The sequence below is a fragment of the Littorina saxatilis genome, linkage group LG11 (genome assembly GCF_037325665.1).
Source record: "Littorina saxatilis isolate snail1 linkage group LG11, US_GU_Lsax_2.0, whole genome shotgun sequence".
Lineage (NCBI taxonomy): Eukaryota > Metazoa > Mollusca > Gastropoda > Littorinimorpha > Littorinidae > Littorina > Littorina saxatilis.
Window position 1 is genome coordinate 323,739 of NC_090255.1, and position 19,010 is coordinate 342,748.

The window sequence follows — 19,010 nt, forward strand, 5'->3', positions numbered from 1 at the left end:
ACACCCCCACCCCTACGAGGGAGAAATACAAAGAAATAGAAGGAAATTGAGCCTATTTGGAACCAGACTTTAGTATGTTCCCATGGGGGGATTCACGGTGCGAATGACACTGCGTCAGCTTGTTCATTTATCTTTAGTATTTTCTTCAACTTTAACTTTTAGGACCATGTATGAGGTTGTGGCAAGCTAAATACACAACACGACGACGTCTCGGAAAAATAGTAAGGATTATATAGGGAAAAACAACAGTGTCAGGTAAAGTCCGTTTTGAAGGTGTTAGTGGTTGGGGATTTTGAAAAGCATCAGACATCAGGCAGATACAATCCTTTCTGCGTGTTCTGGTGCAGAAAGAGTTTTCAGTTTATACATTGGGGTGACCAGTAGATACCATTTTACAACCATAGCCCAAAACGACATTTACAGAGCCAAAAGAAGGATTAGGGTCAATTTCAAAGCCATTTTTCCGTATGAAGCGCCAACTTTATATGAAAATGTGTTCAATAAACATCAAAGGACTGAGGTTGAACTTTCTGATAAGGGACATTTTAAACCTAGTCATTGTCACTTCAACGTTCCCTTCACTAAAGTGGCTAAGATGTATACGTTCACGTAAAATGTTGATTTCTGTGATAAACCTTCAATAACTTGAACGGAAAAAAAGATTTGAAACGTCACGTGTATCCAACAGAAAAACGCGAAATCCATGCAGGTGCCATGCGGCAATGATGGAACACATGAGAGAGGCAAACATGGAACAGTGTTCCAGCTTTGCCGCATTCTGTTCCATCTTACCCTCATCAAACAATAAACAGAACACTGCTGTTTTATTCACGTATTCAATTATCTTTTCGGGTTTGTAGTGTTTTTCCTTTCTATAAGTTTTATTGAATGATTGATTGATTTGTTTGACAGTATTATGAGACCCGAACGGCGGTGGTTACCAGAAGAAATGGGCTGCGCTTTGTCGGCAGTGAAAAACGGAGATATGGGTTTGAGTCATTTAGAAGGAAACAAACAAATTTGCAAAAGAAGAAGTAAAGTTCACAGGAAGACCTTCTACATTAACACCAGAGATAGAACAAGAACAAATCAATAGCATTCTTGAAGCTGAAATAAATTTGCCAACGTCACCCCCATCGTTGTTTTGTACACTGTACATGGAGATTCTGGTCATTATGATTGCTTGGTGTCAGCAGCAAATGTAAGCTTACCTGCTGCTGATGTCCTGCAACGCACAACCACAAGCTCGTCGAAGAGATCATCACAAAAAAACCCACAATCTTCTCCTTACAAGCAAAAGCTGGAGATTTCACTTGCAAAAAGGCGTGCAGGTCAACAGAAAAGAGGAAAGAATGAAGCTACAATGCTCAGAGAAACAAGAGGGGATATCTTCTGATCAGAGGAAAAAAAGGAGAACATTCTCGACGATGCATTCTATTCCGGGAGAAAGCACTTGGTACTGCTTCATGTGTGGCACCAACTCCCCTGAGAACATGATACAGTGCCAGAGGTGCACACAGTGGGCACACGAGGACTGCGCTGACAGCAGCGGACAAAAGGACTTCGAAATCTGTACTTAGCAATTTTTGTGTGTCTGCAAAATCAGTTCTTAAATCTGTTCTTAGTTATTTGCTTTGAGACTTTATGCGCAATGATTTTTACAGTTAGTCAATTGGGCAGGTAGCCCTTTTAACTATTTGTCAACAGAAGAGGGGTACAAATGAAGCTGCGAAATTTCGTGGTACTGCTTCATGTGTGGCACCAACTCCCCTGAGGATATGTTATAGTGCCAGAAGTGCACACAGTAATCGCACGATGACTGCGCTGACAGTAGAAGACAAAGGACATTGTCTGCGACATCGGTTCTTTGCCTATTTTTTCCTCTTTTTTTTTAAGGTTTTGTTTTCAGTCCTTTTTAGACCTAGCCCTTATTTATTTTTTTGTTTTACATTTAAAGGTCCTTGTCTACATTTTTATACCGAAATCGCCATTTGACCATTAAAATGCAGAGTCTATTATCTACAAATATCAACAATACACCCCCTTTCGATCAGGAAAGACGAAGCCAGTGTAGCCGTTTGAAAATTCATTGTAGTATTCCAGCGTAGTACTCATAGTAGGATATCCTTATTTGGAAAATGTCAAGCGCAAAACTCCTCTCAAATCCCGTGCATTTCGTGCGTTTAAAAAACGTGGACAGCGCTCCACTGTCAAACTGTTGCTGCACTTGTTTGGGCGTGGCTATAAGCATAGTGACATGAATTTGATTGGTCAGTATTTTTAGGCAAAGCACATGTTCTCAGCAAACAGAAAAAAAAAATATTGGAAGCGTGAGTCACGCTACCCAAAAATAAAATCTTTTTTTACATATATTTTTTTCTATAACTTTTTTCCCCATGGTTCATTCATCATCTGTGAAGCCAAGTGGCGTACCCCGTCTCTTTGTGTGTGTTATCTCCTGCCCGACCCAGTTGCCTCCCCTGTCTATAGCTATTCCCTGTCAGTGTGAGTGTGTGTTAGTTACATTGGGTTTACCTTTAAATATTGCCCTTTGTGCTAGGAAATCCCTAACTTAAAATGGTGAGAAGCATGTTGTGCCAGTTATGCCAGACATTGTCCCGCTACAAGCAGGAGCTTGTTGTGCCAGTTATGTCAGACATTGTCCCGCTACAAGCAGGAGCTTGTTGTGCCAGTTATGTCAGACATTGTCCCGCTACAAGCAGGAGCTTGTTGTGCCAGTTATGTCAGCCATTGTCCCGCTACAAGCAGGAGCTTGTTGTGCCAGTTATGTCAGACATTGTCCCGCTACAAGCAGGAGCTTGTTGTGCCAGTTATGTCAGACATTGTCCCGCTACAAGCAGGAGCTTGTTGTGCCAGTTATGTCAGACATTGTCCCGCTACAAGCAGGAGCTTGTTGTGCCAGTTATGTCGGGTGCGTATCGCTAGCGCTACGTGTCATTTGTGCTACGTATCATTTGTCCTACGTGTCATTTGTCTTACGTGCCGCTATCGCTACGTTGATTAGTGCTACAAATAGTTTGTCTATAAGTCGCTATCATTCGTTTTTTATCACTACGTGTCGATAGCACTACATCTTTTAGCGCTACGTGTCATTATTGCTACGTGTCAATACCACTACTTACTGACGACTCTCTCTTTTTCATTTTGTACATTTAGTCAAGTTTGACTAAATGTTTTAACATAGAGGGGGAATCGAGACGAGGGTCGTGGTGTATGTGTGTGTGTGTGTGTGTGTGTGTGTGTGTGTCTGTCTGTCTGTGCGCGTGTGTGTGTAGAGCGATTCAGACTAAACTACTGGACCGATCTTTATTAAATTTGACATGAGAGTTCCTGGAATATTTTTCATTTTTTCGATAAATACCTTTGATGACGTCATTTCCGGCTTTTTGTAAAAGTTGAGGCGGCACTGTCACACCCTCATTTTTCAATCAAATTGATTGAAATTTTGGCAAAGCAATCTTCGAAGAAGGCCGGACTTCGGTATTGCATTTTAGCTTGGTGGCTTAAAAATTAATTAATGACTTTGGTCATTAAAAATCTGAAAATTGTAAAAAAAAAAATTTTTTCTAAAACGATCCAAATTTACGTTCATCTTATTCTTCATCATTTCCTGATTCCAAAAACATATAAATATGTTATATTTGGATTAAAAACAAGCTCTGAAAATTAAAAATATAAAAATTATGATCAAAATTAAATTTTCGAAATCAATTTAAAAACACTTTCATCTTATTCCTTGTCGGTTACTGATTCCAAAAACATATAGATATGATATGTTTGGATTAAAACTTAACACGCTCAGAAAGTTAAAACGAAGAGAGGTACAGAAAAGCGTGCTATCCTTCTCAGCGCAACTACTACCCCGCTCTTCTTGTCAATTTCACTGCCTTTGCCACAAGCGGTGGACTGACGATGCTACGAGTATACGGTCTTGCTGACAAATTGCAGTGCGTTCAGTTTTATTCTGTGAGTTCGACAGCTTGACTAAATGTTGTATTTTCGCCTTACGATGCTCTCTCTTTCTCTCTCTTGAAAATTCAATTAAGTAAGGGGGGAGTAACGAGCCGGGGGAGTAACGATACGGGGGAGTAACGAGATGCTCCCGCTCAGCTAGACTAAGTTTCAACAAATTGTTAGGATACGCAAAAAAATATTTCCCAAGCGGGGAATCGAACCCCGGCCGTCGCGGTGAGAGCGCGAAATCCTAACCACTAGACCACTTGGGAAGCTGGCAAATAAGGTGAAAATAAATATAATAAAATTATAGTAAATAGTGGAAGGAACACTTACTACTTTTCTCCAACTTTACGGTTAAATCGTTCTTATTCCTTTTAAAGTTGTTAAACATTCATTTATCTACTTTCTTCAGGCAAAATCGCATTCTGAATCCTTATCTGTACGCATGAAAAACTGCTGAACAACTTCCGCAATTTCCGCTTACGTCAGTTCCGCTCTTACCCAACACATGCTTGAACGACGAAGGCAACAACATTTCAGCGCATGAAGCAACTATCCCAGACCCCGGGAAGTGTCTCTTTTTCATCTTAACTGCTGCATACACCTGCGTATACAATGGAATACGTACAAGTGCCTGCCGATCAGAAAATAGGGCTCATGTGAGTTTTTTGTTAATCCATTACATGATTACTTATGCCTTCTGGCATAAACACTCTCTAAACTTCTTCTTCTTCTTCGTCGTTCGCTCAACTCTCTAAACAAGTCCAAGTCCAACTCAAAGTTATGTTGTTTGACATTTGAGATGTGTGTGCTGTCCGAAAGTTGGACTCACCACAGATGTGTGTGCTGTCCAAAAGTTGGAGTCACCACAGATGTGTGTGTGTGTGTGTGTGTGTGTGTGTGTGGCTACCAGTAAGTTCGTCACACGGTAGATTCGTCACCGGTCCCGGTAACTTCGCCACAGTAACTTCGCCACAGTAGTCCGAGCCGGCGGCTCTCTCTCTCTCTCTCTCTCTCACCTCCTTCCACCCCTCCCTCTCCTCACACTCATTGAGTTTCTCTGCCTCCTTGACAGTGAGGTTGAAGTCGTGTGTGTGTGTGTTAGTGAGTGTGTGAGTGTTTATGCGTGTGTACGTGCGTGTGTGTGTGTACGTGTGTGTGTGTGTGTGTTTTAGTGAGTGTGTGTGTATGTGCGATGGTCAGTGTGTGAGTGTTTGTCAGTGCGTGTGTACGTGCGTGTGTGTGTCGTGCTCTCTCACACACACACACACTCTCTCTCTCTCAGTCTCTCTCTCACACACACACACACACACTCTCTCTCCCTCTCTCTCCCTCTCTCTCTCTCTCTAAAAAATGTGAATCTTGAATCTCTCCCACAAATCAAACATCTGAAAGCATAAGCTCTTTAGCATAAACACCCGCCCACCCCTGCCGGTAACTTCGTCATAGGTGACGAATCTACCGTGTGACGAACTTACTGGTAGCCGTGTGTGTGTGTTAGTTACTGAGTTCGTGTGTGTGTGTGTGTGAGTGAGTTCGTGTGTGTGTGTGTGTGTGTGAGTGAGTGAGTGAGTTAGTTCTCGTGTGTGTGTGTGAGAGTGTGTGTGCGTGTGTGAGTGATTTCGTATACAAACGTGTGTGTGTGTTGTATGTGCGTGCGTGTGTGTGTGTGAGTGAGTTCGTGTGTGTGTGTGTGTCGCAGTAATTTACTTAAAGGCACAGTAAGCCTCCTGTAAACCATCACTGATACGGTCAGGCTTTTACACACAGTACAAACACCCTTTCATTTAAACACTCACCGATTGAGAACATCCTAGGTGCCCTCCGTAAAGAGCGAACAATTTTCAAAGAATTTATTTTTGCGTGGTTTATCTTACCCCTGAGCCATCGTGAACCCGTGTGATCCAGTTTCCCTTTTTTACAATGTAGTCGTCAGTTTGTCATTTGAATGCGACTCGATGTGAGCTTATTTACAATAGCACGTTTTTATGCACGAAACAAACGGCTGTGGTTCACAAGAACTCTAGCGATGGCTTTTGACTGTTGAGAGGAACGGCGATATGCACTGATAAACCGTCGTCTGCTACGACCCTTGCGTGACCCTGCTTCCGGGCTTTTCTTTTTTCAAACTTTCACAACTTCGAATTGTACTGATCTTGTCTTGATGAAAAAAGAATTCTTTTATGATTAAAGAATGTTTGTGTAACAAGCTGTCAATTTATTATTTAGATTTTAAAAGTTAGGTCTAGCGCAAAAACGCACCACGGTCCAAAAACATTTTGATAATCATCGATTCACGGCTATCACCAGTTTACATTGATAGAATGAGACCCGAAGGGAAGTAACTCATGTTTGACCTGAGTTCAGGATGGGTCCAATAAGTGTTCGAGACAATCTGCAAAATTAATTCTTTAAAAATTGCTTGCTCTTTACGTAGGGCACCTAGGATGTTCCCGTTTGGTGAGCGTTCAAATGGAAGGGTGTTTGTACTGTATCTGTGATGGTTTGCGGGAGGCTTACTGTCCGGGCGTGAATTCCGGTATTCATAACAGCCGTCCAGCACCAAAACGAGGCGCCATTGCTGTTGAGGCCAAGTCCACGAAAATAAATTCTTTGAAAATTTCTCACGCTCGACAGAAAGCAGCCAGGATGTTCCCGTTCGGTGAGCGTTCAAATGGAAGTATGCTTGTACTATATGTCGACGCTCGGGGAGCTCTGTGATGGTTTACGGGAGGCTTACTGTGCCTTTAATGACAAAGGTGAATTTTAGTAACTTTTACCGGAGAGTTGATATGATATGATATGATATGATATGATATGATATGATATGTTGACAGACTGGTACCATGGTACTTAGGCTGTTGAGCCTTTGTCTGATCTTTTGATCAGTTGCTATCCTAGCCTAACTTTGGGCTAGGTAACCTACACGATCTTTTGACCGTGGCCTATTCTATCAACTTTTTCTTGGCTGGTGGGAATTTGTAGTGAGAGGCATACTGACATTTGGGCTATACATATAGTCTTTCAGTGCATTGTCCAAGCGATTTTTGAAACTGTTCATTGTCGGCGCTTCTACCACATTCTTGTCCAAGGAGTTCCATGTGTCTATGATTCTGTTCGTGAAGAAAGATTGTCGGAGAGCTGTTCTGCATTGTTTCTTCTTGAGCTTGAACTGATGTCCACGGGTATTACACAGGCTGTTCAGCTCCAGTGGGTTCTTGCAATCGTAGTATCCATGCACGAATTTGTATGCTTCAATCATGTCTCCCCGGATACGCCTATAGCACATGCTTGGAACTTTCAAGACTCTCAAGCGCTCTTCATAACTCAAGGTCTTCAACCCTGGAATACACTTCGTGGCTCTTCTTAACACACTTTCAATCAGATTTTTATCTTTCTCGAGTCGGGGACTCCACACCACATTTGCAAATTCCAGATGAGGCCGTACAAGTGCAACAAAGAGAAGTCTTAGCGTTTCTGCGTCCAAATGCTCATAAGACCGTCTAATAAGACCCAGGATTCTATTTGCTTTGTTGACTTGTGTTTCCACGTGCTTTGAGAATTTCAATTCACTGTCTACATTGACCCCAAGGTCCTTTTCTGCACTTGAGCTTTCCAGATCAACTCTGTCCACGCTGCCAGGTTTTCTCATATTATACACAAGTTTCTGATTTTTTGTACCCAACTGTAATGTCTTACACTTATCTGCATTAAATTTCCTATTAGTTTTTAATCGATGTCTGATGTGATATTGATAAGGTAAGATGTATGACACGCTCGTTACAGTAGTTTTCTTTGTAATAGATAATGTTGGGAAATCATCCTTTCTTTGTAATAGATAATGTTGGGAAATCATCCTTTCTTTGCAATAGATAATGTTGGGAAATCATCCTTTCTTTGTAATAGATAATGTTGGGAAATCATCCTTTCTTTGTAATAGATAATGTTGGGAAATCATCCTTTCTTTGTAATAGATAATGTTGGGAAATCATCCTTTCTTTGTAATAGATAATGTTGGGAAATCATCCTTTCTTTGTAATAGATAATGTTGGGAAATCATCCTTTCTTTGTAATAGATAATGTTGGGAAATCATCCTTTCTTTGTAATAGATAATGTTGGGAAATCATCCTTTCTTTGTAATAGATAATGTTGGGAAATCATCCTTTCTTTGTAATAGATAATGTTGGGAAATCATCCTTTCTTTGTAATAGATAATGTTGGGAAATCATCCTTTCTTTGTAATAGATAATGTTGGGAAATCATCCTTTCTTTGTAATAGATAATGTTGGGAAATCATCCTGTCACTGTCTGTATGGGTTGTGAAAGAGCAGGGTTAACCTGGGAGAAAAAGGCTATGGGACATTTGTCCCCCCTCGACCAAATTCCGATGGGACATAGTCGAAGGCAAGAAGCTACAAAGAGGCCTGTACGCGTTTTGACCAAAGTTGCAAAATGGTGCAATATGGTGCCATCTGAGAATTAGCCGCTATATCGTGTTCTCTGTATGTGTGTGTGTGTGTAAATACTATGTAAAGTGTACATTTTGTGGCGCAGTGGTACGTAGTCTCAATGCGCCCTTTGACGCACTGACGGAAATTGTGATGGGACATTTTCAGATTAAATGCGCCAATGGTGCAGGGCGCACTAGTAAATGAAACCCTGAAGAGTAAATACCATTGCTTTTAGTTTTCCCATAGACCATTTATCCTGGACCGCCAACTAGCTCTCTCTCCGCTCTTTCTCTCTATTACGAGGTAGCGGCCTCTCGCATTTAGGAACCTACGCTTACATGGCCTTTCAGAAATCAGGGGGATGTCATATCCGGTGTCGATTGTAAACATGGACGAAGTTGCCGAGGTAAGTTCTGAAAATGCTAAAATAAACTCAGCAAAAGTGCATACTATGGAACATGTTTTTTGATGAGTTTTAAGTTTAGTTTGGAGTTTTGGAAAATCCAGTTCATTGTCACCTCCCATTGTCACAAATAACTGGAGCGTGCTTTCTTTTCACTGTCTTCGAATCGCTGGCCTTTCAAACCGGACGTGACGCGCCCCTGAAAGCCGAGAGTCGTAACCTCGAAGGGTCACTTGACGAGTTGGCGGTCCAGGCTATTTGGTTTATGGTTTTACTTTTAAGCTAGACAAATAGAAATAATTCATAGTGACGTGTAGAATTAGAAATGATGGATAGTGGCGTGTGTGTGACAGTGCGTGCATGCTGTGAGTGCGACACGCTGATCAAGCCCAACCCCAGCAACATGTGCGTGGCGTGTAGAAATGATCGATAGTGACGTGTAGAAATGATCGATAGTGACGTGTAGAAATGATCGATAGTGACGTGTAGAAATGATCGATAGTGGCGTGTGTGTGTTACAGTGCGTGCTGTGAATGCGGCATGCTGATCGAGCCCAACCCAAGCAACATGTGCGTGGCGTGTAGAAATGATGGATAGTGATGTGTGTGTTACTTACAGTGCATGCTGTGGATGCGGCACGCTGATCGAGCCCAACCCCATCAACATGTGCGTGGCGTGTAGAAATGATGGATAGTGATGTGTGTGTTACACTTACAGTGCGTGCTGTGGATGTGGCACGCTGATCGAGCCCAACCCAAGCAACATGTGCGTGGCGTGTAGAAATGATGGATAGTGATGTGTGTGTTACAGTGCATGCTGTGGATGCGGCACGCTGATCGAGCCCAACCCAAGCAACATGTGCGTGGCGTGTCTGAGGACCACGGAGGACATCACGCAGGGAATCCCCAAACAGAGCGTCCTTTACTTCTGCCGCAGCTGTGAGAGGTAGGTCGACGGTGGTTTTGTTTTTCACAAACATTCATTCAGCAGGAGAGAAAACTTGTGTGCTGACTAATTAAATTGCAACACACGAATAAAAGGGTTAAAGGTGGACTTGGAGAAACCAATTGAACTTTATTTTTTCTGTCCACCATTCCAAATAAAATAAAATAAGAACATGTCAAAACTTTCAATGTTTTATTCTGTAGTGTACAACAACTTTGTTTTTGCTGTGTACAGGTACCTGGTTTCATCTCGCAGTGTGAGTGAACAACGATGTTATTTTTACCTGCGTACAGGTACCTGGTTTCATCTCGCAGTGAGAGTGTACAACGATGTTAATTAACCTGCGTACAGGTACCTGGTTTCATCTGGCAGTGTGAGTGTACAACGATGTTAATTAACCTGCGTACAGGTACCTGGTTTCATCTCGCAGTGTGAGTGTACAAACGATGTTATTTTACCTGCGTACAGGTACCTGGTTTCATCTCGCAGTGTGAGTGTACAACGATGTTAATTTACCTGTGTACAGGTACCTGGTTTCATCTGGCAGTGTGAGTGTACAACGATGTTAATTTACCTGCGTACAGGTACCTGGTTTCATCTGGCAGTGTGAGTGTACAACGATGTTAATTTACCTGTGTACAGGTACCTGGTTTCATCTGGCAGTGTGAGTGTACAACGATGTTAATTTACCTGTGTACAGGTACCTGGTTTCATCTGGCAGTGTGAGTGTACAACGATGTTAATTTACCTGTGTACAGGTACCTGGTTTCATCTGGCAGTGTGAGTGTACAACGATGTTAATTTACCTGTGTACAGGTACCTGGTTTCATCTGGCAGTGTGAGTGTACAAGGATGTTAATTTACCTGTGTACAGGTACCTGGTTTCATCTGGCAGTGTGAGTGTACAACGATGTTAATTTACCTGTGTACAGGTACCTGGTTTCATCTGGCAGTGTGAGTGTACAACGATGTTAATTTACCTGTGTACAGGTACCTGGTTTCATCTGGCAGTGTGAGTGTACAACGATGTTAATTTACCTGTGTACAGGTACCTGGTTTCATCTGGCAGTGTGAGTGTACAACGATGTTAATTTACCTGTGTACAGGTACCTGGTTTCATCTGGCAGTGTGAGTGTACAAGGATGTTAATTTACCTGTGTACAGGTACCTGGTTTCATCTGGCAGTGTGAGTGTACAAGGATGTTAATTTACCTGTGTACAGGTACCTGGTTTCATCTGGCAGTGTGAGTGTACAACGATGTTAATTTACCTGTGTACAGGTACCTGGTTTCATCTGGCAGTGTGAGTGTACAACGATGTTAATTTACCTGTGTACAGGTACCTGGTTTCATCTGGCAGTGTGAGTGTACAACGATGTTAATTTACCTGTGTACAGGTACCTGGTTTCATCTGGCAGTGTGAGTGTACAACGATGTTAATTTACCTGTGTACAGGTACCTGGTTTCATCTGGCAGTGTGAGTGTACAACGATGTTAATTTACCTGTGTACAGGTACCTGGTTTCATCTGGCAGTGTGAGTGTACAACGATGTTAATTTACCTGTGTACAGGTACCTGGTTTCATCTGGCAGTGTGAGTGTACAGCGATGTTAATTTACCTGTGTACAGGTACCTGGTTTCATCTGGCAGTGTGAGTGTACAACGATGTTAATTTACCTGTGTACAGGTACCTGGTTTCATCTGGCAGTGTGAGTGTACAGCGATGTTAATTTACCTGTGTACAGGTACCTGGTTTCATCTGGCAGTGTGAGTGTACAACGATGTTAATTTACCTGTGTACAGGTACCTGGTTTCATCTGGCAGTGTGAGTGTACAACGATGTTAATTTACCTGTGTACAGGTACCTGGTTTCATCTGGCAGTGTGAGTGTACAGCGATGTTAATTTACCTGTGTACAGGTACCTGGTTTCATCTGGCAGTGTGAGTGTACAACGATGTTAATTTACCTGTGTACAGGTACCTGGTTTCATCTGGCAGTGTGAGTGTACAACGATGTTAATTTACCTGTGTACAGGTACCTGGTTTCATCTGGCAGTGTGAGTGTACAACGATGTTAATTTACCTGTGTACAGGTACCTGGTTTCACCTGGCAGTGTGAGTGTACAACGATGTTAATTTACCTGTGTACAGGTACCTGGTTTCATCTGGCAGTGTGAGTGTACAGCGATGTTAATTTACCTGTGTACAGGTACCTGGTTTCACCTGGCAGTGTGAGTGTACAACGATGTTAATTTACCTGTGTACAGGTACCTGGTTTCATCTCGCAGTGTGAGTGTACAACGATGTTAATTTACCTGTGGACAGGTACCTGGTTTCATCTGGCAGTGTGAGTGTACAACGATGTTAATTTACCTGTGTACAGGTACCTGGTTTCATCTCGCAGTGTGAGTGTACAACGATGTTAATTTACCTGTGTACAGGTACCTGGTTTCATCTGGCAGTGTGAGTGTACAACGATGTTAATTTACCTGTGTACAGGTACCTGGTTTCATCTGGCAGTGTGAGTGTACAACGATGTTAATTTACCTGTGTACAGGTACCTGGTTTCATCTGGCAGTGTGAGTGTACAACGATGTTAATTTACCTGTGTACAGGTACCTGGTTTCATCTGGCAGTGTGAGTGTACAACGATGTTAATTTACCTGTGTACAGGTACCTGGTTTCATCTCGCAGTGTGAGTGTACAACGATGTTAATTTACCTGTGTACAGGTACCTGGTTTCATCTGGCAGTGTGAGTGTACAACGATGTTAATTTACCTGTGTACAGGTACCTGGTTTCATCTGGCAGTGTGAGTGTACAACGATGTTAATTTACCTGTGTACAGGTACCTGGTTTCATCTGGCAGTGTGAGTGTACAACGATGTTAATTTACCTGTGTACAGGTACCTGGTTTCATCTGGCAGTGTGAGTGTACAACGATGTTAATTTACCTGTGTACAGGTACCTGGTTTCATCTGGCAGTGTGAGTGTACAACGATGTTAATTTACCTGTGTACAGGTACCTGGTTTCATCTGGCAGTGTGAGTGTACAACGATGTTAATTTACCTGTGTACAGGTACCTGGTTTCATCTGGCAGTGTGAGTGTACAACGATGTTAATTTACCTGTGTACAGGTACCTGGTTTCATCTGGCAGTGTGAGTGTACAACGATGTTAATTTACCTGTGTACAGGTACCTGGTTTCATCTGGCAGTGTGAGTGTACAACGATGTTAATTTACCTGTGTACAGGTACCTGGTTTCATCTGGCAGTGTGAGTGTACAACGATGTTAATTTACCTGTGTACAGGTACCTGGTTTCATCTGGCAGTGTGAGTGTACAACGATGTTAATTTACCTGTGTACAGGTACCTGGTTTCATCTGGCAGTGTGAGTGTACAACGATGTTAATTTACCTGTGTACAGGTACCTGGTTTCATCTGGCAGTGTGAGTGTACAACGATGTTAATTTACCTGTGTACAGGTACCTGGTTTCATCTGGCAGTGTGAGTGTACAACGATGTTAATTTACCTGTGTACAGGTACCTGGTTTCATCTGGCAGTGTGAGTGTACAACGATGTTAATTTACCTGTGTACAGGTACCTGGTTTCATCTGGCAGTGTGAGTGTACAACGATGTTAATTTACCTGTGTACAGGTACCTGGTTTCATCTGGCAGTGTGAGTGTACAACGATGTTAATTTACCTGTGTACAGGTACCTGGTTTCATCTGGCAGTGTGAGTGTACAACGATGTTAATTTACCTGTGTACAGGTACCTGGTTTCATCTGGCAGTGTGAGTGTACAACGATGTTAATTTACCTGTGTACAGGTACCTGGTTTCATCTGGCAGTGTGAGTGTACAAGGATGTTAATTTACCTGTGTACAGGTACCTGGTTTCATCTGGCAGTGTGAGTGTACAAGGATGTTAATTTACCTGTGTACAGGTACCTGGTTTCATCTGGCAGTGTGAGTGTACAACGATGTTAATTTACCTGTGTACAGGTACCTGGTTTCATCTGGCAGTGTGAGTGTACAACGATGTTAATTTACCTGTGTACAGGTACCTGGTTTCATCTGGCAGTGTGAGTGTACAAGGATGTTAATTTACCTGTGTATAGGTACCTGGTTTCATCTGGCAGTGTGAGTGTACAACGATGTTAATTTACCTGTGTACAGGTACCTGGTTTCATCTGGCAGTGTGAGTGTACAAGGATGTTAATTTACCTGTGTACAGGTACCTGGTTTCATCTGGCAGTGTGAGTGTACAACGATGTTAATTTACCTGTGTACAGGTACCTGGTTTCATCTGGCAGTGTGAGTGTACAACGATGTTAATTTACCTGTGTACAGGTACCTGGTTTCATCTCGCAGTGTGAGTGTACAAGGATGTTAATTTACCTGTGTACAGGTACCTGGTTTCATCTGGCAGTGTGAGTGTACAAGGATGTTAATTTACCTGTGTACAGGTACCTGGTTTCATCTGGCAGTGTGAGTGTACAAGGATGTTAATTTACCTGTGTACAGGTACCTGGTTTCATCTGGCAGTGTGAGTGTACAACGATGTTAATTTACCTGTGTACAGGTACCTGGTTTCATCTGGCAGTGTGAGTGTACAACGATGTTAATTTACCTGTGTACAGGTACCTGGTTTCATCTGGCAGTGTGAGTGTACAACGATGTTAATTTACCTGTGTACAGGTACCTGGTTTCATCTGGCAGTGTGAGTGTACAACGATGTTAATTTACCTGTGTACAGGTACCTGGTTTCATCTCGCAGTGTGAGTGTACAACGATGTTAATTTACCTGTGTACAGGTACCTGGTTTCATCTGGCAGTGTGAGTGTACAACGATGTTAATTTACCTGTGTACAGGTACCTGGTTTCATCTGGCAGTGTGAGTGTACAACGATGTTATTTTACCTGTGTACAGGTACCTGGTTTCATCTGGCAGTGTGAGTGTACAACGATGTTAATTTACCTGTGTACAGGTACCTGGTTTCATCTGGCAGTGTGAGTGTACAACGATGTTAATTTACCTGTGTACAGGTACCTGGTTTCATCTGGCAGTGTGAGTGTACAAGGATGTTAATTTACCTGTGTACAGGTACCTGGTTTCATCTGGCAGTGTGAGTGTACAACGATGTTAATTTACCTGTGTACAGGTACCTGGTTTCATCTGGCAGTGTGAGTGTACAGCGATGTTAATTTACCTGTGTACAGGTACCTGGTTTCATCTGGCAGTGTGAGTGTACAACGATGTGTATTTACCTGTGTACAGGTACCTGGTTTCATCTGGCAGTGTGAGTGTACAGCGATGTTAATTTACCTGTGTACAGGTACCTGGTTTCATCTGGCAGTGTGAGTGTACAACGATGTTAATTTACCTGTGTACAGGTACCTGGTTTCATCTGGCAGTGTGAGTGTACAACGATGTTAATTTACCTGTGTACAGGTACCTGGTTTCATCTGGCAGTGTGAGTGTACAGCGATGTTAATTTACCTGTGTACAGGTACCTGGTTTCATCTGGCAGTGTGAGTGTACAACGATGTTAATTTACCTGTGTACAGGTACCTGGTTTCATCTGGCAGTGTGAGTGTACAACGATGTTAATTTACCTGTGTACAGGTACCTGGTTTCATCTGGCAGTGTGAGTGTACAACGATGTTAATTTACCTGTGTACAGGTACCTGGTTTCATCTGGCAGTGTGAGTGTACAACGATGTTAATTTACCTGTGTACAGGTACCTGGTTTCATCTGGCAGTGTGAGTGTACAACGATGTTAATTTACCTGTGTACAGGTACCTGGTTTCATCTCGCAGTGTGAGTGTACAACGATGTTAATTTACCTGTGTACAGGTACCTGGTTTCATCTGGCAGTGTGAGTGTACAACGATGTTAATTTACCTGTGTACAGGTACCTGGTTTCATCTCGCAGTGTGAGTGTACAACGATGTTAATTTACCTGTGTACAGGTACCTGGTTTCATCTGGCAGTGTGAGTGTACAACGATGTTAATTTACCTGTGTACAGGTACCTGGTTTCATCTGGCAGTGTGAGTGTACAACGATGTTAATTTACCTGTGTACAGGTACCTGGTTTCATCTGGCAGTGTGAGTGTACAACGATGTTAATTTACCTGTGTACAGGTACCTGGTTTCATCTGGCAGTGTGAGTGTACAAGGATGTTAATTTACCTGTGTACAGGTACCTGGTTTCATCTCGCAGTGTGAGTGTACAACGATGTTAATTTACCTGTGTACAGGTACCTGGTTTCATCTGGCAGTGTGAGTGTACAAGGATGTTAATTTACCTGTGTACAGGTACCTGGTTTCATCTGGCAGTGTGAGTGTACAAGGATGTTAATTTACCTGTGTACAGGTACCTGGTTTCATCTGGCAGTGTGAGTGTACAACGATGTTAATTTACCTGTGTACAGGTACCTGGTTTCATCTGGCAGTGTGAGTGTACAAGGATGTTAATTTACCTGTGTACAGGTACCTGGTTTCATCTGGCAGTGTGAGTGTACAAGGATGTTAATTTACCTGTGTACAGGTACCTGGTTTCATCTGGCAGTGTGAGTGTACAACGATGTTAATTTACCTGTGTACAGGTACCTGGTTTCATCTCGCAGTGTGAGTGTACAAGGATGTTAATTTACCTGTGTACAGGTACCTGGTTTCATCTCGCAGTGTGAGTGTACAAGGATGTTAATTTACCTGTGTACAGGTACCTGGTTTCATCTGGCAGTGTGAGTGTACAACGATGTTAATTTACCTGTGTACAGGTACCTGGTTTCATCTGGCAGTGTGAGTGTACAACGATGTTAATTTACCTGTGTACAGGTACCTGGTTTCATCTGGCAGTGTGAGTGTACAACGATGTTAATTTACCTGTGTACAGGTACCTGGTTTCATCTGGCAGTGTGAGTGTACAACGATGTTAATTTACCTGTGTACAGGTACCTGGTTTCATCTGGCAGTGTGAGTGTACAACGATGTTAATTTACCTGTGTACAGGTACCTGGTTTCATCTGGCAGTGTGAGTGTACAAGGATGTTAATTTACCTGTGTACAGGTACCTGGTTTCATCTGGCAGTGTGAGTGTACAACGATGTTAATTTACCTGTGTACAGGTACCTGGTTTCATCTCGCAGTGTGAGTGTACAAGGATGTTAATTTACCTGTGTACAGGTACCTGGTTTCATCTGGCAGTGTGAGTGTACAACGATGTTAATTTACCTGTGTACAGGTACCTGGTTTCATCTGGCAGTGTGAGTGTACAACGATGTTAATTTACCTGTGTACAGGTACCTGGTTTCATCTGGCAGTGTGAGTGTACAACGATGTTAATTTACCTGTGTACAGGTACCTGGTTTCATCTGGCAGTGTGAGTGTACAACGATGTTAATTTACCTGTGTACAGGTACCTGGTTTCATCTGGCAGTGTGAGTGTACAACGATGTTAATTTACCTGTGTACAGGTACCTGGTTTCATCTCGCAGTGTGAGTGTACAACGATGTTAATTTACCTGTGTACAGGTACCTGGTTTCATCTGGCAGTGTGAGTGTACAACGATGTTAATTTACCTGTGTACAGGTACCTGGTTTCATCTGGCAGTGTGAGTGTACAACGATGTTAATTTACCTGTGTACAGGTACCTGGTTTCATCTGGCAGTGTGAGTGTACAACGATGTTAATTTACCTGTGTACAGGTACCTGGTCCCTCCCTCCACCTGGGTGTCGGCACAACTGGAGTCACGTGAGCTGCTCTCTGTCTGCCTCAAGAAACTGAAAGGGCTCAGTAAGGTGAATGTGTGGTCCACAAGCTTTATGTTGAAGAGGGTGGTGTGATGTTTGTTGTTGGTAGAGGAGTCACGTGAGCTGCTCTCTGTCTGCCTCAAGAAACTGAAAGGGCTCAGTAAGGTGAATGTGTGGTCCACAAGCTTTATGTTGAAGAGGGTGGTGTGATGTTTGTTGTTGGTAGAGGAGTCACGTGAGCTGCTCTCTGTCTGCCTCAAGAAACTGAAAGGGCTCAGTAAGGTGAATGTGTGGTCCACAAGCTTTATGTTGAAGAGGGTGGTGTGATGTTTGTTGTTGGTAGAGGAGTCACGTGAGCTGCTCTCTGTCTGCCTCAAGAAACTGAAAGGGCTCAGTAAGGTGAATGTGTGGTCCACAAGCTTTATGTTGAAGAGGGTGGTGTGATGTTTGTTGTTGGTAGAGGAGTCACGTGAGCTGCTCTCTGTCTGCCTCAAGAAACTGAAAGGGCTCAGTAAGGTGAATGTGTGGTCCACAAGCTTTATGTTGAAGAGGGTGGTGTGATGTTTGTTGTTGGTAGAGGAGTCACGTGAGCTGCTCTCTGTCTGCCTCAAGAAACTGAAAGGGCTCAGTAAGGTGAATGTGTGGTCCACAAGCTTTATGTTGAAGAGGGTGGTGTGATGTTTGTTGTTGGTAGAGGAGTCACGTGAGCTGCTCTCTGTCTGCCTCAAGAAACTGAAAGGGCTCAGTAAGGTGAATGTGTGGTCCACAAGCTTTATGTTGAAGAGGGTGGTGTGATGTTTGTTGTTGGTAGAGGAGTCACGTGAGCTGCTCTCTGTCTGCCTCAAGAAACTGAAAGGGCTCAGTAAGGTGAATGTGTGGTCCACAAGCTTTATGTTGAAGAGGGTGGTGTGATGTTTGTTGTTGGTAGAGGAGTCACGTGAGCTGCTCTCTGTCTGCCTCAAGAAACTGAAAGGGCTCAGTAAGGTGAATGTGTGGTCCACAAGCTTTATGTTGAAGAGGGTGGTGTGATGTTTGTTGTTGGTAGAGGAGTCACGTGAGCTGCTCTCTGTCTGCCTCAAGAAACTGAAAGGGCTCAGTAAGGTGAATGTGTGGTCCACAAGCTTTATGTTGAATAGGGTGGTGTGATGTTTCTCACTTTGGATTGGTTGTTGGTAGAGGAGTTGACAGTTGTATGTAGATGTATGTTGTTGGTAGAGGAGTTGACAGTTGTATGTAGATGTATGTTGTTGGTAGAGGAGTTGACAGTTGTATGTAGATGTATGTTGTTGGTAGAGGAGTTGACAGTTGTATGTAGATGTATGTTGTTGGTAGAGGAGTTGACAGTTGTATGTAGATGTATGTTGTTGGTAGAGGAGTTGACAGTTGTATGTAGATGTATGTTGTTGGTAGAGGAGTTGACAGTTCTATGTAGATGCATGTTGTTGGGAGCACTGACCAGTGTGCTCCC

At 42.9% G+C, this 19,010-nt stretch overlaps 1 protein-coding gene and 1 non-coding gene across 2 annotated transcripts in view; one reads left to right on the forward strand and one right to left on the reverse strand.

Moving 5' to 3' along the window:
• Positions 1 to 4,175: 4,175 nt before the first annotated feature.
• Positions 4,176 to 4,247, reverse strand: Trnae-cuc (transfer RNA glutamic acid (anticodon CUC)). The gene has a single exon. It is a non-coding gene; the product is annotated as a tRNA-Glu (tRNA).
• A 226-nt stretch (positions 4,248 to 4,473) lies between these two features.
• LOC138979357 (60S ribosomal export protein NMD3-like) overlaps positions 4,474 to 19,010 on the forward strand; it is a 43,515-nt gene continuing 28,978 nt past the window's right edge. Inside the window, exons 1-3 of the mRNA XM_070352046.1 lie at positions 4,474 to 4,637; positions 9,644 to 9,778; positions 17,497 to 17,590. Coding sequence (XP_070208147.1) covers positions 4,594 to 4,637; positions 9,644 to 9,778; positions 17,497 to 17,590 — 273 coding nt within the window. The 5' untranslated portion in view covers positions 4,474 to 4,593. The remainder of the gene's footprint in view (positions 4,638 to 9,643; positions 9,779 to 17,496; positions 17,591 to 19,010) is intronic.